Below are 23,777 nucleotides of genomic sequence, written 5' to 3' on the forward strand. Positions count from 1 at the left end.
AGGCGGGCTGCCAAGCCGTACCCCCACTGCGCGCTACGTAGGGACAGAAACTCTGATAGCAAGGCCTAACAAAAAGGGGCCTGGCTGTATCCTGTACAAAAAAGTAAATTTTTAAATGATTAATAGCTGCTGTAAAAAAACGGACTGCACACAGATGACAAGTGACATAAAAATTGTCCCATTTTTGTGGATGAGAATAGGAGCAATTTTTTTTATACTATCATGAGACACTAGCCAAGAAATAAACCCCACATAACCCCTCCAGAAATAGTAAAAATAATGTATTACATTTCTGGCATTATTTTCTTTTTCAAGCAAAAAAAAGAACACGTGAAGGAAGCCCAAGAAAACCGTTAATACATAATAAATGTTTATGTATTTCACACATCTTCAATATGTAACACATACAGTGCCTACAAGTAGTATTCAACCCCCTGCAGATTTAGCAGGTTTACACATTCGGAATTAACTTGGCATTGTGACATTTGGACTGTAGATCAGCCTGGAAGTGTGAAATGCACTGCAGCAAAAAAGAATGGTATTTCTTTTTTTATTTTTTTTTTTTAAATTGTGAAAAGTTTATTCAGAGGGTCATTTATTATTCAACCCCTCAAACCACAAGAATTCTGTTTGGTTCCCCTAAAGTATTAAGAAGTATTTCAGGCACAAAGAACAATGAGCTTCACATGTTTGGATTAATTATCTCTTTTTCCAGCCTTTAAGACCCTCCCCAAACTTGTGAACAGCACTCATACTTGGTCAACATGGGAAAGACAAAGGAGCATTCCAAGCCCATCAGAGACAAGATCGTGGAGGGTCACAAGGCTGGCAAGGGGTACAAAACCCTTTCCAAGGAGTTGGGCCTACCTGTCTCCACTGTTGGGAGCATCATCCGGAAGTGGAAGGCTTATGGAACTACTGTTAGCCTTCCACGGCCTGGACAGCCTTTGAAAGTTTCCACCCGTGCTGAGGCCAGGCTTGTCCGAAGAGTCAAGGCTAACCCAAGGACAACAAGGAAGGAGCTCCGGGAAGATCTCATGGCAGTGGGGACATTGGTTTCAGTCAATACCATAAGTAACGTACTCCACCACAATGGTCTCCGTTCCAGACGAGCCCGTAAGGTACCTTTACTTTCAAAGCGTCATGTCAAGGCTCGTCTACAGTTTGCTCATGATCACTTGGAGGACTCTGAGACAGACTGGTTCAAGGTTCTCTGGTCTGATGAGACCAAGATCGAGATCTTTGGTGCCAACCACACACATGACGTTTGGAGACTGGATGGCACTGCATACGACCCCAAGAATACCATCCCTACAGTCAAGCATGGTGGTGGCAGCATCATGCCGTGGGGCTGCTTCTCAGCCAAGGGGCCTGGCCATCTGGTCCGCATCCATGGGAAGATGGATAGCACGGCCTACCTGGAGATTTTGGCCAAGAACCTCCGCTCCTCCATCAAGGATCTTAAGATGGGACATCATTTCATCTTCCAACAAGACAACGACCCAAAGCACACAGCCAAGAAAACCAAGGCCTGGTTCAAGAGGGAAAAAATCAAGGTGTTGCAGTGGCCTAGTCAGTCTCCTGACCTTAACCCAATTGAAAACTTGTGGAAGGAGCTCAAGATTAAAGTCCACATGAGACACCCAAAAAACCTAGATAACTTGGAGAAGATCTGCATGGAGGAGTGGGCCAAGATAACTCCAGAGACCTGTGCCGGCCTGATCAGGTCTTATAAAAGACGATTATTAGCTGTAATTGCAAACAAGGGTTATTCCACAAAATATTAAACCTAGGGGTTGAATAATAATTGACCCACACTTTTATGTTGAAAATGTATTAAAATTTAACTGAGCAACATAACTTGTTGGTTTGTAAGATTTATGCATCTGTTAATAAATCCTGCTCTTATTTGAAGTTTGCAGGCTCTAACTTATTTGCATCTTATCAAACCTGCTAAATCTGCAGGGGGTTGAATACTACTTGTAGGCACTGTATGTATGTATCATGGTAATGATGTCGCTTATATACTATCCGCATACACAGCATGTACACTATACAAGATCTCTGGTTATTTTATAGATTTTCAAATGCTAGAGGACAACCAACAACTGATAACCTCCCTTTCTGAGAAGGACATGCCAGAGACACTATACAGATCTATACATATTGATGATTATGGTAAGTATAATGCTGTTTTAAAGGGTTATCTGGGACTTTTGTACTTTTTCTTACTGGGCTAAAAACTTAGTTATATAGCTGCTAACAACCAGCCTATTCTTCCTGATGCTGATCTCTGCAGACTCAGAGAGGTCACGGACTGCTCCTGTCGGCAATTCTGTGGCTTCCACTGACATCACGTCGACAGAGTAGCTTCTAATGTTCTGCTCTATCTATACTATGGAGAATATATTGGGAAATAATATGCACTTTGTGACCCATATTGAAATGAGACGTGGACTATGGGTGCAATGTTTATTATGTAATTTGTGTAGTTTTTTATGGGGGAATTTATTTTATGTGTTGTATAATTTTGCTGTTAAATAAAAATGAACCTGATTTAAAAAAAAATGTTCTGCTCTGCATGTTGAAAGGGTGATCCTTCCAATGTCATATTGATTGACAGTCAGCTCCCCGTTGCTTAACTGCAGAGATGGCAGTGGTGCCCCATCAACAGAGCACATCTAGCTAAAGTCCTTGAAGCTACAAAAACCTGGTGATTCTCATAACCAAAACGTAAATCAACTTGCTTCTAGCTGTTTCCCAGACAGGCTCAGGAGCACCAAAACACAAAGTGGTATTTTTCACCATTAACCAACACACACGGGGGCTCAACAGTCTCCGCCGCGATCCCACCAAAAATCACCAGGTAACCAAGCATTCCTTGCCAATTAAGGGATCTATACCCGGATGGATCCACCGGACCAATTTAAAGAACTTCAAGGACGCACCAAAAAACTGCCATAAGGGCAGCTTGACAACCTTCAAGTGCCCAAGACCCCATGCAACAGCAAAGCCCGCTTAATATCCCCTTGCAATCCAAGTGCCCACAAATCAATGCTCACCACATTCAGATGTACGCCATGCGCCAACCAAAAGTCCTTGTCCCCCCGTTCCAGCTCAAAACTTTGAACTGTGACACCACCATTACGGCTAACAAACTTAAATATGGCCCTCTGAACCTTCACCCATGCCTTAATTCAACTTCTCTACCGATCACATATTCTGCCAGGTTCTCCTTGGAACCATTTCCAACCAAACTGTTGTCACATCTGGGAAGGACGCCCACAAACGCAGCACATGCTTAATATCCTTGACCAAAATTAAAAAAGGACGCACACCTAAATTATTCCCACCAACGTGTAACACCAGAATGTCAGGAACCCTGTATAGATGGACAAAGCTATTGAATTCTTGCAGCACCCTATTCCATCCCATACCCTTAATCCCGAGGCAACTGATGAGGGCTGATTCCCTTGCAAAGCCAAGCTGTCTACTGTTCCTTCTGGCATCAAATACACAAAGAAATGACCCATGTTCCAAACCAGAGAAGGGGAGGACTCTGCAATACAGAATTACACAAAAAACACACACGTTAGTTCAATAGCCATGAAAAAGAAACCTCCCCCACATGCCCGGACGGGTGCCGAATTAACAGTCCACGGCTGCCTGAGGATGGACTTAAGATTGAAAACACTGAGAGACTTCTACCGGCCAATGCCGTACAGCATCAGAAGACAGACCACACATGGAAGCTTCCCACGCGGCCCCAATAGAAATGAGTGAGAAGCAAAAGTTCCCGGATCCAAACCCAGCGAACTCAGACATGCCAGAAAAACACTAGTGAACTGGTATCTAGATAAAAAGATCCATCCTTGTGACACTACAAGGGGCCACTCTAACATGGGCGAACCTCACCAAAACATCAAAAAAACACTTTAATGGACACATACCCGATGATGAGAAGGCACCTAAATGCACTGGCCTTCCCAAACTAGCTTAATCCGTTTTGGATTTACGAATGCAAACTCCTATCCCGTCGTCCAGGGCGACAATGTCACCCCATCCTGTGACTCATGGAGACTTCTTGCGGGGGGATATGAGCTCGCTGCCCCGAAAGGCTAGGCGAAACATTAACTCCTCAAAAACCGATGAATTAACCGCCCCCAACTCTCTACCCAAACATTCCAACAGACTAAAAGACACGGGCCACCTACCATCAGTCGTTCTATGAGCCCTACAACACCAAAATAAAAAAAAAATGGGAAATTAGACCACTTAGCATAAGACACAAACAACATATGCAGGCGCATACAACAATTAATTTTTTATTAGATAAATAAAAATATTAAAATACCAAATATACAAAAGGATGTCTCCAAAATACAGATCCCCTCAAAAAGTAGATATTATATTGGGAACACCTAGCCAGACAACTCCCCGTACAGTGTAAATAGTGACTACAATCGTACCAATCAATAATACAAGTAATGCAAGTATTAAGCAAAATGATAAAGTACAAACACAAGTGTGTTTAAGAGATATCACAGCAGTATACTTATAACAGTCTTCTCCTGGAAGAAGCATCGCTAATGCGAAACGTGCCTTGGGTGTGTGAGACGCCATTACCGTTGTTCTGCTGACTCCCTTATAGGTATACTGTGGGTTACCATAGGACCTTTTTGTAAAGCCATATGCTTATAATGTGACTTCTTTTGGATATCTCTTAAACACACTTGTGTTTGTACTTTGTCATTTTGCTTAATACTTGCATTACTTGTATTATTGATTGGTCCGATTGTAGTCACTATTTTCACTATACGTTGAGTTGTCTGGCTAGGTGTTCCCAATATAATATACCCTTTAAGAGGATCTGTTTTTTGGAGACATCCTTTTGTATATTTGGTATTTTAATATTTTTATTTATCTAATAAAAATTTAATTGTTATATGCGTTTGCATATGTTGTTTGTTCTATAAGCCCTGCGGAAACTGTTCAACGCTTGTCGCGCCCAAAAATTCTTCGACAAGTTCCGCAAACCATGGAGCTTGAAACCAAATGCCAAACCTGCAATAAGCGACTCACTTTTGAAACGGACCAATTTTCATCCTCCACCTCACTCAATTTTTTCAACAATACTCCTACCTGCTCCTCCTCTGACAGCTGCTTAAAGACCACGTTCCAGAGCTGTGTGGGGCACTCCAAGTTGTTAGCCTCTGCCTCTGGGGGCGAAAAGACGAAAACAATCCCACTGAAAATGAGAAAGGGAATTGGCAATTGAGTTCTCCACTCCTGACATATGAGAAGCTGTGACACGCATTGATCGACAAACAAACCAACACGAGCTGCTGCAACACCCGAATAACCGGTGGGGAAGATGCTGAGATATTATTATTAATCGCCAACACCACCCCCATGGTATCACAATTAAAACGACTTCTCTTGTTTGTCAATCGGTCTTTCCATAAATGCAATGCAACCAATATCGGAAAAATAAAAATTCTTTAAATCTTTTTCTCGCTATCATTATTCTGGCAAATATAAATAATTTTGGTAATCCTAATTGACGTAAATTGGAAAGATTTATTCTGTTTTCATGTCAGATAGTGAGAAAAACATGCAGATGTGTCTTTATAGAGAACAGATGGAAACTTCTGGTTTCAATTGGACATACACACATACAGGCGCATAAACACATCATATATACAGTCACATAGAAACATACTGTATACTACTGTATATATGCACAGGCACATATCCACATACCAGAAATGCGAGGCCAGACATGTTATCGGAAATATGCAAATCGTATAAGTGCGCTCACATGGCCATCCACTCTTGTTGCTTGTATGCGAGAATTCTGAAAGTGTGCAGTGTGTGTGCTGTGAGAATTTAGACGTCTGCAGTCACCTGGAGTGACTGCAGACTTTCATCACAAACCTAGACAAACACTTTAATTATAAAATTAAGCACTGTAGCATGTCCAATTCTAACATTGTAATATACTCATTGTCAGGATTCAGCTCTGCTTACTGGATCCAGTAGTCATCGTATGACTACTATGTGATTTTCATACTTAGTCACGTGACAACTGACTTTTCTTTCTGCGTCTCTCAGTGAAGCAGGAGCTGTAGTTTTCCACATTGAGAAAATTAGGAAGAGCAGCTAGTCAGCACGTGAGTGTTAGTGCGCAAATTGCATATGTTTGGTCACATGATAATTGCTCAAACCACTTGAGTGTTGGAGTGCCAAACTGAATTATTGCCCCAGGTGCGGGAAAACCTAGATCTGCCTCTAAATAAATACATGTAACACAATTGATGAGTTAAACAATGGTCATTCTCTGAGGACACATTCCTTTTAAAACATATTGTCATTAAAATAACCTTTAGAGTATATTTAGATTATAAATAATGTAATTTGTCTGATAGTTATAGTAAATCTGCCATGTGAACAAGGCCAGCAGCAGTGATGATATGACTATGTGTTTTGTTTTACACAGTCTTGTGATAGCATTTTCTAGGCACCAGTAAATCTCCCCCACTATGTGTAAAAGGTTACCGTCATTTCCTTTATTAAGTTGTTCCTTTCCTGGCTTTTAGATCTTCCTGTTCGTCTGAGTCTCCCATCAGGATACCAAGATGCAGAGTACCCTTTGATTCTCTGGTTGTAAGTAATATTTATGATGACTAAGTTGTTTCAGTTACCTACCACAGTATTAATTGATTATATCTTGACATATGTTCTGCACAAGCAACAGAAATGCTTTGCACAGACAACACACCACACACTTTCATATTTGTAATTTATTGCACCTCTTTAAAAAGAACTTGTCAACACAATTTTGTAATGTAATGTAAAGCCATGGCTGTAATGGTGCTGTAATACAGATTCAATTGACACCACTGGTGAACAATTCCACTTTGCGGTTCTTCTTTAGTCACCATTTGAAATTTTCTGCTAATTAGATTTTGGTGCACAGCACACAGGATTTCTGCTCCCTGTCTGTGATTCCCCCACCCCTCCAGTCTGTGAATGATCTGCCTCCTCTGTTTGAAATCTCAGTCATCTGTCATTCACAGACTGGAGGCAGGAAAGGGGCTGGGGAATCACAGACAGGGAGGAGAAAACCTACTTAGCTGATTAAAAAAGGACCACAAAGTGGATTTCTTCACCAAAGGTATGTGTAATTAGTGTATTACAGTACCATTACAGCCATATCCGTACTTTACATTACATGCTGGCAGGTTCTCTTTAAGCATACTTTTTGGTATCTCTTAATTTCCAAGACAAATTTTCATTGTATATACCAACATGTCCCATAGTAAATCAAATCAGGTACAGAGCTAATTTGTGGGGCCGATGGTTTTGTAGTCCTCATGTAATATTGTACTAATTGTTATAATTGCCTATATTAAACAAGACAATGACCATGCTGAGAATTCAGAACAATAAAATCTGTTATATACACGACGGCGGTGTATCGGATTTTCTAAACTTATGCAAGACTACTTATGGCTTTTAAGCGCTAGACCGTTTTTTATAGAAAAGAATCTTCTGTATATAATATTTTTTTCCCAAAACTGTAACAACATATATTTCACCCCCTTTGTAGACCTGAAGCTCCAGGGGCCCAGCAGGTGACAGAGGAGTTCTCACTAGGATGGCAATCGGTGCTTGTGAGCTCATTCAATATAATTGTTGCCCATTTTGATGGCCGGGGATCCAAGAATCAAGGACTGAATTTGCTTCACGAAACTGACCGGAAACTTGGTTCTGTTGATGCTAAGGATTACATACCTGTGGTGCAGTATGTCTTCTTTAAACAGTAACTATTTGACTTAGCAAGACTGATTTTAAGGGAATTTGTCAGCATGATGTAGTCCTTAAATCAGGATTTTATTTGAAATGCAATTTTTAAAAACATTTCGGAATTTTTATTTTTCATATAACAATTTTTATTAAAGAAATATCAGAAATCTAGCAATTTTCATATACCTTAGCGGCAATAAACAGACTCAGACCCTATATTTTGTACTGAATAATCCAGTGAGTGTGTCCAAGGTCATTGTGAGGGGGAACAGACTTAATGGTGACATCACCTATTTTCAATGGTAGATCTTATGTTATCAATTGTGTATAGAGAAGTTATCATCAGTCATTGTAATTCTGCCTGTGAAGATAATGAGACTTCTAAGAAGTTATATATATATAAAAAAAACAGCATCTATGAGTCTAAAATATCTCCAAGGTCCAATGCAAAATTTGCAACATTTTTAATACAGAAAAAAATGAAAATATAAAATAATAAATTTACTCATTAACTGTGGCATTCCCGTTAATTAAAGAGGTGGTTCACTACTCTGCAGTAGTAACCACATCTCCGTAAAACTGATAGAGGAGGCATTTTCTAAATACTACTAAATACCTTGTGTTGCCAATTCAGCCTCTGAACGGCGCTATCGCAGTCCGCTTTTCCCCATCACATGACCCCCCCCCGGGCTCCGTAACCTCTGAGATCCAGTGATGTCACGTCAACTTCCAGTTGATCTGACACCACCACAACCAGCACCAGTCTTCCTGAGTGACTAGGCTGTGGGTGGCGTTTCACCGCTTGTCATAGCCCAGCATCATGGCCCAACATCTCTCCTGCTTGCGGCACTCTGCAGTGAAGGAGAGCGCATGTGAGATGCTGCGCTGTGACGCTGGGCTGTGATGAGCAGTGAAAAAGCCTAGTCACTCAGGAAGACTGGGACCGGCTGCGCCAATGTCAGGTCAACTGAAAGTTGATGTGACATCACCGGATCCCAGAGGTCACACAATGGGTATGAGCAGACCACGATAGCACCGCTCAGAGGCTGAATTGGCAACACAAAGTATTTAGAAAAAGCCTTCCCTATCAGTTTTACAGAAATGTGGTCACTACTGCAGAGTAGTGAACCACCTCTTTAACTGTCTTTCATTTATTGACATGGCATATTAACTAATATTATCCAACTGCAATTTGTCTTAATAGCTAATGTATTATAATGCATAGGAGAAATTGTGATATGTTAAGACTTGATGGGAACTTAACACTAAATTCAAGCTGCATGAACCATAGGCAGCATGTTTAAGAGCCAGCATGCTCTCCTGCGGCCTTGTATGTTTTACTCCGAAATGCCCAAATGCTTCAGAGAAAACAATTTGAAAAGCCAACCAGGGAAATCTAGAAAGAAACTTGATTACACCCCCTCCCCGCTGACTATGCCCCATTCTTCTACAGATGATTGACAGGTCTCTCCCTATGTACCTTCGTGGAAGAGACCTGTATATCAACAAGAGTTGGGTGAGGAGATGCTGTTGAGGGTTGCACCAGGCTAGTCACGTTCATCCCTATAGTCCATGGCCGCCTTTTCAAACTATGTTTTCTCTGAACTTCCACATTTCAGACTAAAACCTACCAGACTGCAGTCATGTAGTCAGTGTCTGAGTCACGCTGAATGTGGTTTGTGCAGCTTAAATCTTTAGATTCCCTTTAGATTTGTATCCAGTTTTATAAATGATGTGCAGATGGTTTACAGTCAATAAAATTAGTCAGACACTACTACTGCATGTGCAGTCAGATTACCACGGCCATGGCTATCTGCGGTCTGCAATCTGATGTGTTGCACAGTATCAAATGCTTACAAATAAACCCTTTCAGAAGCCGGATCAGCTTAAATTGAGAACAGTGTTTTCTCATAACCCAATGCTTTATATAGTCTTATAAGTTAATTTCTCATTATTCTCAAATATAATTAGATAAGAGATGTAAAAAACAAGATTTTAATATAGCAGAGCCATCAGTAAGACAAATATCCCTTAATTCTGCATAGTAATGATCTTAAGATGAGCTGATCAATACAAGAGAATGTATAGCACAGGCAATCCTCTTGATTCACTCTTGACTTAATTAAACAATCATTTTTTTCGAGGCAATTGAAAAAGCTGCCGTTTGTGGACCAAAATCGCATTGGAGTCTATGGAAAAGTAAGTAAATCTTGTCTGATGTAGAAGATTTTTAGCAGTCTGTGTATACGGCTATTAGTATGCTGTGTGTTAGGAAACAGCACTTATTTATTACAAAGATCTATGGTTAAGCAAGGCAGTTTTTAGAGATGAAAGACTTTTTTTTATAGGTGGAAAACAATAAAGTAGAAGAGTATAAACTGCAGCAATTCTCAGAAAACTCCGCGCCTTCCCGCAACATATGGCAAACTAGAACTTCATTTAAATAAACCATTTAAATAAACCAATTTCTGCGGCAAGCAGCAAAAATTGTCATTTAACCACTTACAAATAAATAGGATCAGTAAATTGGATCTCTGAGCGTAATAAAGATACGTTTGGAAATAAATCAGGACAGTATTTTGGAACACAGTATGTTGATTTGGATTTTCCGCTGCATATCACACTGAAAACGGAAAAACCAATATAGCATAAACAGTAATGAATAAAATATAGCTTTTATTAAAGGGAATATGTCAGGTGGTTTTGTAATACAATACTAATGTTAACTTTAAATAGGGCTTAAGGAGACCTTTGAGGATCAGTAAGTTTTATAGCTGTACATTATCCTGTTACCTTGTTGTAAGCTCAGTAGAATTCAGTCTCTCCTGCATTCTAGTCAAGTATATGTAAATACAATTTATATATTCACTGCTCCACCCCTTCCACCTTTCAGTGCATTCACTATCTGTCATGGGTGACTAGGGGACACTGGGAAACCTATGCTGGCCCTAAGGCTGTGGCCCCTGCGCTCATTCTTACCTCAGCGGTACTCTTAAAAGGTAGATGAGTCCAGGCCCCCGACCTGGCCCTGTCTACTGTCCGGCCCTGACCTAATACCCCCTCACCCCCCCCCAAGTCAAAGGCAAGGGAGTATAACAAACTCACACACACAGCAAATATTCACAAAGGAGAGACAAAAAGACACCGGAGTGGATAAACCAAAGGGGAAGGAGAAAGTCACACCAAGGAACTTTCATACAGTGCAAACAACAAATCGCTGGTCACCAAAAGGAAGATCACCATGGACGCCGGAATACCGCAACAGCTAAGCAGATGCTATCTTTGGCGATACCGCAGCAAACTCCCCAGACTTAAGTAGGGGGAGACCAGCTGAAGGTGGGAGGAAATAATCAAACACCAAGAGTATTTACACAACACACCAAACAGCACACATAAGTTCACCAGCAACTGGCTATCAAAGCACAAGGACCGGGATCGCATAAAGCTATCTTCGGCATAGGAGACTAGGCTCCACCATCTTAAAAAGGGCGAAGGCGACTGTGATAGGTCTCCTGCAACATGTGACTTAAGCATTAATCCACATGCTAGCAGAAATTAATTCCTGCAAGCCCGATTACTAAGGCTAGTTTCACACATCCGGCATTTCGCCAGATTGCCGGATCTGACGCACTTCAGTACAGTGTAATACAATACAATGGCATCATGGCAACCTCCGGTCACATGCTGTCATGTGACCGGAGCATGTGAGCGGAGTTTGCCGCAATGCCATTGTACAGTATTAACACTGTACTGGAGTGTGCCGGATCCGGCATTTCGCCGGATTGCCGGATGTGTGAAACTAGCCTAACAGGAGCACAGCTAGTCGACGCCCGAGCCTGTCTATGCAACTCAAAAGCAGAATCGTGTGGAGAGCCTGAATCGGCTGTGTGAACAGCATCAAAAGTAGTCCTGACTAGTGATGGGTGAACCTGGACCGTAAAATTCGGCATCCGTGCACCAACCCTGGAGGAGGAAACTCTGAGTAATTATTCGGATCCGGCTATCTGGATTAGTAAAGAAAATAAAGGAAAAAAAAATAGGGATAATCAAGAGCATTATACTTACCGAGTCTCCAGCGTGGCTGTAACAGTACTTCCAGGGCCACTCGTTACCCTCATACATATTCACTGCTTCTCCCACCCACCCGTAGTCCCGTTGTTGTTGATTCATTGCAGTAAGGCCGCACCCCCACCCTGTGTGACAGCGGTGTCTGATTGCTTGGAATCATGAAAAAATACTACAAAACCGATGAAAGAATTGACATGCTGCAGATTTATGTCTGCACCAAATCTGCAAGGGAAAAAAACCGCACACAAAACTTCAGGATTTTCATTGACTTTGTTGTCATGTGACGTGATAAAAAGCACAGTATGTGCAAACATCACAATTTGTTTATGCGTTTTTGAGTGCAGTTTTGTCTCAAAATGAGAATTCTGAAGTTTTGTGCACGTTGCTTTTTTAACTTGCAGATTTAGTGCCATAATAAATCTTCAGCATGTGAATTCTTTAGTTGTTTTTGCACTATTTCTCCATCCTATGCATAGAAAATGGATGAAAAAAAGCCATGCAAAAACGCATCAATAACGAGGCAAACGAGAGTCAAAAACACATTTTTTTCTGCTAGGAGACAGATTTAGTGCAGAAATTTCTGCACCAAATACTCAGCGTTTCAGTTTTTGATTTTGCAGAATTTCTGCAACTAATATTTAAATTGGGTTACTTGAGGTTTTTTCACATTTTTGGCTCTGCAGATTTTGTCTCTATTTGATGTGTCATGTTTTAAATAAAGCTGCTGTGTTTTTGATAGTTCCTGGTATTCGGCTTTAACAAACCTTAGTTGATATATTTAGGTTTGGGTTATATGTGTTAATATAATGCACTCTGCGTTTTTTACCTGCAGATTGTTCACATTTAATACAAGTCTACAGGGATAGAAAACGCAATGTATCTGCAATAGAAATTGACGTTGCGCATGTTAAACCAGCACCACAGTTCAGTTTAGGTCAGGGTCACACTTGCGTGTGACTCGTGTGAGTATCGGATCGCACTGCCAGGATCGGCAGCGGCTCTCCTGACAGGAGCGGGTCAGCATCATAGAAATACATACAGCGGAGTCGCTCCTGGCAGAAGAGAAGCCGGCCGGTCCGGCCAGTGCGATCCGATTCTCACATGTGTCACACGCAAGTGTGACCCCGGCCTTACACTGAGAAAAAATGAAGTCAAGTATGCAGGAGTTTTCTATCAATCCCATCCACTTTGTTGGAGCTGTAATACGCTGCGTTTTTGATTGTGGGAATGTAGTCTTCAACTATGTAAGGACCACTTACAGAACAAGTGTACAGCCTTCACTTGAATATTTAGGGTATGTTCACGTTTAAATATTTGCTCCAATATTTAAAAATTTGAAACTCTATAGCAACTTCACAGCAGCATAATCTGCAATAAATAGGCTAGATATCATTACATTTTCTGCCATGCAAATGCTGCAGATATACCACAAACTTCATCCTCTGTAGTGCAAAATCCACAGCATACCCACTATGATATCCATAGCATAATTTGACAAGTTACATTTGGTGCATCGAGTGCAAGAAATTTCTAAAAATTACATACACAATGTGCAATACAGTGATACTGTGTAAGGCCTCTTTCACACGTCCGTGTCTCCGGCACGTGTTTAGTCCGTTTCCTCACGTATCGGAGACACGGGCACACGTAGACCCATTTAAATCAATGGGTCTGCGCTCACGTGCATATTCTGCCATGGGCCATGTGTACGTGTGGAGCATACTTGTGCTCCACAAGTAGACATGTCCATTTTTCTCCGGCATCACAGGTGTCACACGGAACACAAACGGACCACACGGAGGTGTTCCGTGTGACACGCGCCGGAGAAAACACACGTGTCTGAGAAAATAATAAAAAAAAACTTTACTCACCTTCTCCAGCCCTCCTGTCTCTGCCGCTGCTGTCATTTGCTTCCGACCGCCGCTCATTATGCTCATTTAATATTCACTTCACTGCGGCCGGAAGCAGCAGCAACGAGGAGTCGGCAGGACCAGAGACTGTAGATCAGCACCACGGACAGCAACGCCAGGGACAGGTGAGTAGAAAGTTCCCGTTCTACGTGTGTTATCACGGATAACACACGGAGAACACACGTGTTCCATAAACACGGCTCACGGAGGGCAAACGCACCTTTGACACGTCCGTGAAAAACGTGCGTTGTTTTTCACGGACGTGTGAAAGAGGCATAACAGTGAATTTTCTATTCAGACATAAAATCTTTGTTCTGTAAGGCTATGTTCACACACTGCATCTTTTCTTAATCACAAAGATGTAGCATTTTTGGCCCCAAAAAACGCACCCGTGGCAAAAAACGCATTAAAAAAGCATGCGTTTTTTACACGGTTTTAACGCATTTTGCCCAATGCGTTTTTTAAGTCAAATCTATTGACTGGAAGGGCTCAAAAATGCTGAAAAAAAATGCAAAAAGAATTGATATGTTGCATCTTCAAAAATGCAGTCAAGATGCACCCAAAAACGTATGCACAGTGTAGACAGCAAAATAGAAATCTCATAGACTTTGCTGGGAGAAGGAAATGCATGCCTTTTGCTGCATCTTTGTGACCTCAAAAATGCAGTAAAAGATGCAGTGTGTGAACATAGCCTAAGGCCAAGGCCACATGGGGATTTGTGCGAGTGCTCGCATGACACTCGTCACATGCTCGCAGCACAGCGGGAGCCGAGTATCATGTGACTGTGGTCCGATCGTGCGATCAGACCACAGTTGCAGAGAGGGGCCAGTGCTACGGAGGGGAGGGATTTATCTCTCTATCTCCTTCTTTGCCAGCTGATGCAAGAATCACACTGCTCTCGTGTTACACCGTGTAATGAGAGAGCAATGCGATGTTTCTCTCACCCCATAGACTTGTATGGGTGCGACTGGAACAGGATTGCATTCCACCCGCAGCATGCTGCGACTTGTTTTAATCGCTCATGGGAGCGGACCCGTAGAGTAATATTGGTTCGAGTGGAATGCAATTTTTTATCGCATTCCACTTGCACCGTTTTTCTCGCCGTGTGTCCTAGGTCTTAAGGCCCCTTTACACACTGAGACTTTCTAGCGATCCCACCAGCGATCCCAACCTGGCCGGGATCGCTACAAAGTCTCTGGTGAGCTGTCAAACAGGCAGACCTGGCCAACGACGCAACAGCGATCCGGACCTGCAGAACGACCTAGCTAGTCATTGGGGACATTGTCAGACCTAAAACACACATACGTGAAAACCACCGTGAAAACTGTCGGCAGATAGCAGACAGAGTAGCGCGATGAGAATGAACTCGGGTGAACTTCACCCGACTTCATTGTCATGCCGCGGCTCTGTCTGTGTGCCGTGTACTGATTAGCGGTCACCTGTGAAGGATTCACCGGTGACCGCTAATCCCCCGAGTGACTGAAGTGTCCCCCCCTCTCTCATACTCACCGATCCCCGATCACCGGCGCTGCACGGCATTCACACTGCTCCGGCGGCTTTTTCTAATTTGAAAAAGCCGGCCGCTCATTAAACAATCTCGTATTCCCTGCTTTCCCCGCCCACCGGCGCCTATGATTGGTTGCGGTGAGACACGCCCCCACGCTGAGTGACAGGTGTCTCACTTCACTCAATCACAGCAGCCGGTGGGCGTGTCACTATGGAGTATAGAAATAAATAAATAAATAATTAAAAAAAACGGCGTGCGTTTCCCCCCAAATTTAATACCAGTCAGATAAAGCCATACGGCTCAAGGCTGGTATTCTCAGGGTGGGGAGCTCCACGTTATGGGGAGCCCCCCAGCCTAACAATATCAGTCAGCAGCCACCCAGAATGGCCGCATACATTAGATGCGACTGTTCTGGGACAGTACCCGGCTCTTCCCGATTTGCCCTGGTGCGTTGGCAAATCGGGGTAATAAGGAGTTATTGGCAGCCCATAGCTGCCAATAAGTCCTAGATTAATCATGTCAGGCGTCTCCCGGAGAAACCTTCCATGATTAATCTGTAAATTACAGTAAATAAATACACACAACCGAAAAATCCTTTATTAGAAATAAAAAACACAAACACATTCCCTGGTTTACCACTTTAATCAGCCCCAAAAAGCCCTCCATGTCCGGCGGAATCCAGGATGGTCCAGCGTCGCTTCCAGCTCTGCTGCATGATGGTGACCGGAGCAGCAGAAGAAACCGCCGCTCCTGTCACCTGCACGCAGCAAATGAAGAGATCCGCGTGATTGGCTGAGCTGTCACTGAGGTTACCTGGATCCAGCGGTGGATGCAGCGGTGGCCGCGGGTAACCTCAGTGACAGCTCAGCTGATCGCGCTACTCACCGCCGCTCCGGTCAGCTCCACGCAGCAACTGAGGTTAGTATCGCGATCAGCTGAGCTGTCACTGAGGTTACTTGCGGTTGAGTCAAACTTTTGAGCCTAAAGCTGGGGTCACACTAAACGACAGCGACAACGACGTCGCTGTTACGTCACCATTTTCTGTGACGTAGCAGCGACCTTGTAAGTCACTGTTATGATCGCTGCTTAGCTGTCAAACACAGCAGCCGAAGCAGCGATCATAACGACACGCGTCGCTGTACTGCAACATGTGCAGAGAGCAGGGAGCCGCGCACACTGAGCGCTGGCTCCTTGCTCTCCTAGCTACAGTACACATCGGGTTAATTAACCCGATGTGTACTGCAGCTACATGTCACAGTGCAGAGAGCAGGGAGTCGCGCACACTGCTTAGCGCTGGCTCCTTGCTCTCCTAGCTACAGTACACATCGGGTTAATTACACAATGTGTACTGCAGCTACATGTGCAGAGAGCAGGAGCCGGCACCGGCAGCGTGAGAGCGGCGGAGGCTGGTAACGAAGGTAAATATCGGGTAACCACCTTGGTTACTCGATGTTTACCTTGGTTACAGCTTACCGCAGCTGCCAGACGCCGGCTCCTGCTCCCTGCTCGCTTCATTTCGTCGCTCTCTCGCTGTCACACACAGCGATCTGTGCGTCACAGCGGGAGAGCGACAACCAAAAAATGAAGCTGGACATTCAGCAACGAGCGGCGACCTCACAGCAGGGGCCAGCTCGTTGCTGGATGTCACACACAGCGACAGCGACAGGACGTCGCTGCAACGTCACAGAAAATGGTGACGTAGCAGCGACGTCGTTGTCGTTGTCGCTGTGTGTGACACCACCTTAAGTTTGAGTGAAATTTTGCTGAAATGTCTGGTTTCACATGAGTTCACAAAAATATTTTGACTGGCACAATTTCCCACACTACTGAATCATCAGAGAGCCACCTAATGCCATTTTACGTTGCTTCGCAAGCCTCCCCATACTGCCCTGCAACTACAGCATCTAGCGTATTATCATACCCTGTACACTGGTGGTCAGTACCTGGGCCATCACTGATCGGGGTTCCCAGTGGAGCACAGTTTGTACGACAGTCATTTTCTATCTCTAGAGTTGCCAGGTAAGGGTTCTCTCACACTTCCATATAAAATGGATGAGTGCAATGCAAGAAAAAAAAAATCGTATTGCATGTAAGCAATTAACAGGAAGCGAGCGGCAGCCACAGCTCTCACTTCCTGTTAATTACTTAACCGCCCAAAGGCGGGGACAGAGAAGCTACATGAGCCCCGGGAACGCCAGCTCCGACACTGCTGGAACCGTGCCGGCACCAGAAGTGAGTATTGGTTTTCTTATTTTTATGGGAGCACACATATGGAATGAGAAGGAATTGCCTAAATAGTGGATAACACCTTTAATTCTCAGTGGTGCTTTCTCACGGTGCCGAGGATTGTGCATAGCACTCCACCCAGCAGGTGAAAATACTACGGGTGGCAGCTGACACCCTGACGACATTGACCCAAACTGAAGTTCATGAGATCAATAATTAAAGTGTCCCACATTGGGAATAAGGGCGGATGGGGGTAGTAGTAGTCTATGATGGCGGATGAGGCCGGGTGGGAGGCGCAGGCGAATATCAGAGCGACACAGGGATGCAGTCTCAAGGTTTTTACTCACTGTAGCAGGGTCCAAGGTAACACGACATGCCAGTGACCACCTTTGGAGTGCTGAGGTTTCACCGTGATAGGTTCCAGCCGATCCCGGGTAGTTTGGAGGTTGAGTCCGGGGCACCTTTCTTAAGTGTACCTTCCCTGGTTGTCTTCCTGCACTTGCTTCTCCCTCTTGCTTTGTGCCCTCGCTCACTGAACCCTGTGCCAGTGCCCGTGGACCCTGTGGGGGGCCTGAAGCTTTATCCCTTGGTCCTTTGGGGTCACCTTCCAGCGAATTCGTGTGCAGATGTGGCTTTGGTGCTTGTAGTCACCTCAGCCGCTGGTTTTACTAGTGGAGTACGTAGGTTCTTCTCCTCTAGCCTAGAGACAAGTCACCGAGTTGCGGCCAAATCCTTCCACCTGTAGATTATATGTGGAACAAGGCCACGGGAGGTTATGGCATTCCTGTGGTCTCTAAGACCCCTTCTGTCTGTGCCCGGGTCGAGTGGTACCAGCTCCAGGCCACGGGTCTCCGCTCCTCCACTGCTCCTCTCTCTTTTCTTCTCTCTCCACACTCCACGACTGTCTGTCTATTCCCACTCATAAGACTCCACCCCCCGGTCTAGCTTCGGGTATAATCATGCTCTCCCCATGTCTGATGAGGTGTTGCTGAGTGAGAGTGTTGTGTTTTGTGTGAACCGGTGATGACCTCCTCCTTAACCAGGATGGAATACCACACCTCTGGCTGAGGTGCAGTAAATCTGAAGCCTCAGGGGCGCCATATATATCACTGGACAAACTGTGCCCAAAATGTCTCCATCCGCTTCATTATAGTGAGTTCCATCAGGGGTTTCATCTGAATCACATTTTTATGGGATTTACACAGTAAACCCAGACAAAAGTGCTAGCTATAGAATACAAGAATGTGATCCAAGCATTATACTCAAAGCAATCAAAAAATGTTATGTATCCCAAAGTGTTACCAATAAAAACCCTAACTTATCCAAACTTATACCAATATGACAGACTATACCCAAAAGTGACGCCATTTTAAAACGTTCACACCTTTAAGTGCTCAAAATCACATTCAAAAGGTTTATCAGCACTTTAGATGCTTTACAGGAATTAAAGCAATGTGACAGGAGAAAATGAAAATTTGACTTTTATCACAAAAATATCGCTTCAGTCTCAAATTTTGTATTTTCTCAAAGGTAACAGAAGAAAATGAACCATACAATTTGTTCTGCAATTTCACTTGAATGCGTCAATACACCCATATGTGGTCTGAAACTACTTTTTGGGCGCACGGCTCAGAAGAGAAGAATATAATTATTTGACTTTTGAAGAGAAAAAGTGGCTTAAATAGATAGTTTACACTATATCACATTTGGAGAGAGCCTATGATGTGCCTAAACAGTTGAAAACCCACACAAGTGATTCCATTTTGGAAACTAGACACCACAAATAATTTATCTAGATGTTTAGTGAGCACCTTAAAGAGGTTCTCCACTACTTTGATATTGATGGCCTATCCTAAGGACAGGTCATCAATGTCTGATCGGCCAGGCTCCGACAGCTCTCACCCCCACCGATCAGCTGTTCTTGGTCCCGGTGGAGGCAGCAGGAGGCCGGAAATGCTCAGTCCCAGAGCTGCCCCATCTTCTGATAGTGGCTGCAGATGGGTACTAAACATCTGCATCCTATTGATTAGAATGGGAGGTGGATATGCAGTACCCGGCCACAGCCGCTATCAGAAGATGGAGCAGCTCCATTGAGCATTTACGGCCACCTGTTGCCACCACCGGGACCGAGAACAGCTGATTGGCGGGGGTGATGGGTGTCAGACACCGGCCGATAAGACATTGCTGACCTATCCTAAGGATAGGCCATCAATGTCAAAGTAGTGGACAACCCCTTTAAACCTCTAAGTATTTCACAGAATTCTATAACGTTGAAAGGGAAGGAATGCTATTTTGGCTGGATTAGATTGACGCTATGTCACATTTGAAGATCCCTCGGCCTTGATATATTACAAACAGCAGAAACCCCCCACAAGTGAACCCATTCTGGAAAGTACACCTCTCAAGGAATTAATCTAGAGAGTGCTGAAGTGGATGAGGTTGAGCATGAGCACCTGCACTCCATCCATTTCCAATGGGTGTGCATGAGATAACAAAGTGATGCGCTCACCACTTTTTAGCACTTCTATTAAGTATAAATGGAGCGGAGGTGTACATGTACAACCTTTTCTCCCTAAAAAACCCTCTTCTCAGTATTGATGGGGTTACCACTTTTAAAGCTTACTGAGTTACTACAAACACTATCACTCCACCAGCACAGTAAAGGCCCCATACACATTATATGTAGTCAGTCAAAAAATACTTTGACAAAAGAGTCATCTCAGACAACTCTTCCTTACACAGAAGCACTCGCTCAGCCAAACACACCTATTTTTGAAAGCTAAAGATACAGTTAGGTCCAGAAATATTTGGACAGTGACACAATTTTCGCGAGTTGGGCTCTGCATGCCACCACATTGGATTTGAAATGAAACCTCTACAACAGAATTCAAGTGCAGATTGTAACGTTTAATTTGAAGGTTTGAACAAAAATATCTGATAGAAATTGTAGGAATTGTACACATTTCTTTACAAACACTCCACATTTTAGGAGGTCAAAAGTAATTGGACAAATAAACCAAACCCAAACAAAATATTTTTATTTTCAATATTTTGTTGCGAATCCTTTGGAGGCAATCACTGCCTTAAGTCTGGAACCCATGGACATCACCAAACGCTGGGTTTCCTCCTTCTTAATGCTTTGCCAGGCCTTTACAGCCGCAGCCTTCAGGTCTTGCTTGTTTGTGGGTCTTTCCGTCTTAAGTCTGGATTTGAGCAAGTGAAATGCATGCTCAATTGGGTTAAGATCTGGTGATTGACTTGGCCATTGCAGAATGTTCCACTTTTTTGCACTCATGAACTCCTGGGTAGCTTTGGCTGTATGCTTGGGGTCATTGTCCATCTGTACTATGAAGCGCCGTCCGATCAACTTTGCGGCATTTGGCTGAATCTGGGCTGAAGGTATATCCCGGTACACTTCAGAATTCATCCGGCTACTCTTGTCTGCTGTTATGTCATCAATAAACACAAGTGACCCAGTGCCATTGAAAGCCATGCATGCCCATGCCATCACATTGCCTCCACCATGTTTTACAGAGGATGTGGTGTGCCTTGGATCATGTGCCGTTCCCTTTCTTCTCCAAACTTTTTTCTTCCCATCATTCTGGTACAGGTTGATCTTTGTCTCATCTGTCCATAGAATACTTTTCCAGAACTGAGCTGGCTTCATGAGGTGTTTTTCAGCAAATTTAACTCTGGCCTGTCTATTTTTGGAATTGATGAATGGTTTGCATCTAGATGTGAACCCTTTGTATTTACTTTCATGGAGTCTTCTCTTTACTGTTGACTTAGAGACAGATACACCTACTTCACTGAGAGTGTTCTGGACTTCAGTTGATGTTGTGAACGGGTTCTTCTTCACCAAAGAAAGTATACGGCGATCATCCACCACTGTTGTCATCCGTGGACGCCCAGGCCTTTTTGAGTTCCCAAGCTCACCAGTCAATTCCTTTTTCTCAGAATGTACCCGACTGTTGATTTTGCTACTCCAAGCATGTCTGCTATCTCTCTGATGGATTTTTTCTTTTTTTTCAGCCTCAGGATGTTCTGCTTCACCTCAATTGAGAGTTCCTTAGACCGCATGTTGTCTGGTCACAGCAACAGCTTCCAAATGCAAAACCACACACCTGTAATCAACCCCAGACCTTTTAACTACTTCATTGATTACAGGTTAACGAGGGAGACGCCTTCAGAGTTAATTGCAGCCCTTAGAGTCCCTTGTCCAATTACTTTTGGTCCCTTGAAAAAGAGGAGGCTATGCATTACAGAGCTATGATTCCTAAACCCTTTCTCCGATTTGGATGTGAAAACTCTCATATTGCAGCTGGGAGTGTGCACTTTCAGCCCATATTATATATATAATTGTATTTCTGAACATGTTTTTGTAAACAGCTAAAATAACAAAACTCGTGTCACTGTCCAAATATTTCTGGACCTAACTGTATGACTGACATATTGGACATTGTAACAAATAGGAGACATTTGCACACTGCAGTGCTAAGATATGTGGAACAATGAATATGGGAATATAGACAAGCATTACTGTTATGAAAAACATGTAAAAATTGAGATACTTGGCATACAAAATTGGCCGGATTTTATGTGAGCCCAACAGCCAGCGCCAAGCTAACCTTATTTTTGTTGCGTCCCTATCAAACCCCCGTTTGGTTAAAAAAAAAACCCTACAATTTATAGGCGGACAGAAACCTGCAAAGAGAGAATTAGAATTGCCTGAGGCTGAAAAGCAGGAGTGCTCAATCAGAAGGCATAACCTGTAATCTAAGAAAAAGACTGATTGCACATCCTATATTTTAAATGTGAACAGGTGCAAACTAAATATGAAACATAGTAGCAAAAAGGAGGCAGTTGCACTCTGTAATGCTAATATATGTGGAACAATGAATATGGAGAACAATAAGTCAAAAACGTTCCCAAAGAAGGAGGGCTTCCTGAAATATGTTTGCCTGTCTGCAATAAACTCTGTGCATAAAGCTTTATATTGAACATTTCTGCAAACAGTGTCACACTTGAAAACCAAGGTGCTATTCATATGAAACAGCCTCCCCAAAAAAATGAGTTGGAGTATTAGCTGGAATATGTGCAATAGTTAAAGCTCCTTTACATTTTGGCCATTCCACAGACAAAGAGAAAAACAGTGTTGTCTTTCATTTACATATATATACTACTGCTGCTACTATTTACTTATTAAAGGGTATATGCTCATTTTGTATTTTTCTTTTAGGTTTTGTATAAGAAACATCGTGTATCACCCATAGATGTATGTTGTACATTCTAATGAAATGGGGGTTGTCCAGTACTTCAATATTGGTGGCGTATACTTATGCTTTGGAAAATCATCCATATCTGATTGTTTGGGGTGTGACACCTGTCACCCCCATGTTCAGCTGTGCACAGATCTCTGCAGCTAGACGTGAAGCAGATCCCACTGTGTAGGGTTCCTCCTATATTGAAACATCTCCACTTATGTACTCCAAGTAAACAATGACGTGGGGGGAGCACCAAAGAGCATTTTTGCACAAGGCACCATTCACCCTAAGGCTGGCCTTGAATGTTTATAAGGCAGCACTAGGATAAAATAAATAACTGAAAAAAGACTACAGAACGCCCATTCCATCATATTGACTTTAATTGCCTACAGACCATTAGTTTAATTTACTGGAACCAAAGTCAGCTATGTGTATCTTTTGCTAAGATTGAATATCAGACTCTTAATTAGTTATTTATGGGCTGAAGAAATGAGCAGCAATAATTTACTCTATATAAAAGTCTGGGAGTATTAAGGTTCATTTACACGGACCGACGAGTGGCACTAAACAACTGTTAATCGGTAAACTTTTACTGTTCAGTGGTCATTTTAATACCCTATTTAGGCAGGTTGACTGCAGTAAACGATGCGCACTGAGTGATCAGTAATAGATTGTTCAGTACACTTAGGGGTACTTCTCACATAGCGAGATCGCTGCTGAGTCACAGTTTTTGTGACGCACCAGTGACTTCATTAGCGATCTCCCTGTGTGTGACACTGAGCAGCGACCTGGCCCCTGCTGTGAAATCGCTGCTCGTTACACACAGTGCTGGTTCATTTTTTGGATGTTGGATGTGTTTGACAGCGAAAGAGCAACCATCTGAATGTGCAGGGAGCCGGCTTCTGACAGCCTGCGGTAAGCTGTAACCAAGGTAAATATCGGGTAACCAAGCGAAGTGCTTTGCTGGTTACCCGATATTTACCTTGGTTACTA

General features: G+C 43.2%; 1 protein-coding gene across 3 annotated transcripts in view; it reads left to right on the forward strand.

The window, feature by feature from the left end:
- Positions 1–23,777, forward strand: part of LOC142291969 (inactive dipeptidyl peptidase 10-like) — a 352,241-nt gene that overhangs the window by 293,786 nt on the left and 34,678 nt on the right. For all 3 annotated transcript variants that reach the window (XM_075336956.1, XM_075336955.1, XM_075336957.1), the window contains exons 18-21: positions 2,080–2,178; positions 6,600–6,666; positions 7,613–7,807; positions 9,954–10,008. In XM_075336956.1, coding sequence (XP_075193071.1) covers positions 2,080–2,178; positions 6,600–6,666; positions 7,613–7,807; positions 9,954–10,008 — 416 coding nt within the window. The remainder of the gene's footprint in view (positions 1–2,079; positions 2,179–6,599; positions 6,667–7,612; positions 7,808–9,953; positions 10,009–23,777) is intronic.

The sequence above is a fragment of the Anomaloglossus baeobatrachus genome, chromosome 2, assembly GCF_048569485.1.
Source record: "Anomaloglossus baeobatrachus isolate aAnoBae1 chromosome 2, aAnoBae1.hap1, whole genome shotgun sequence".
In the NCBI taxonomy this organism is placed as follows: Eukaryota; Metazoa; Chordata; class Amphibia; order Anura; family Aromobatidae; genus Anomaloglossus; species Anomaloglossus baeobatrachus.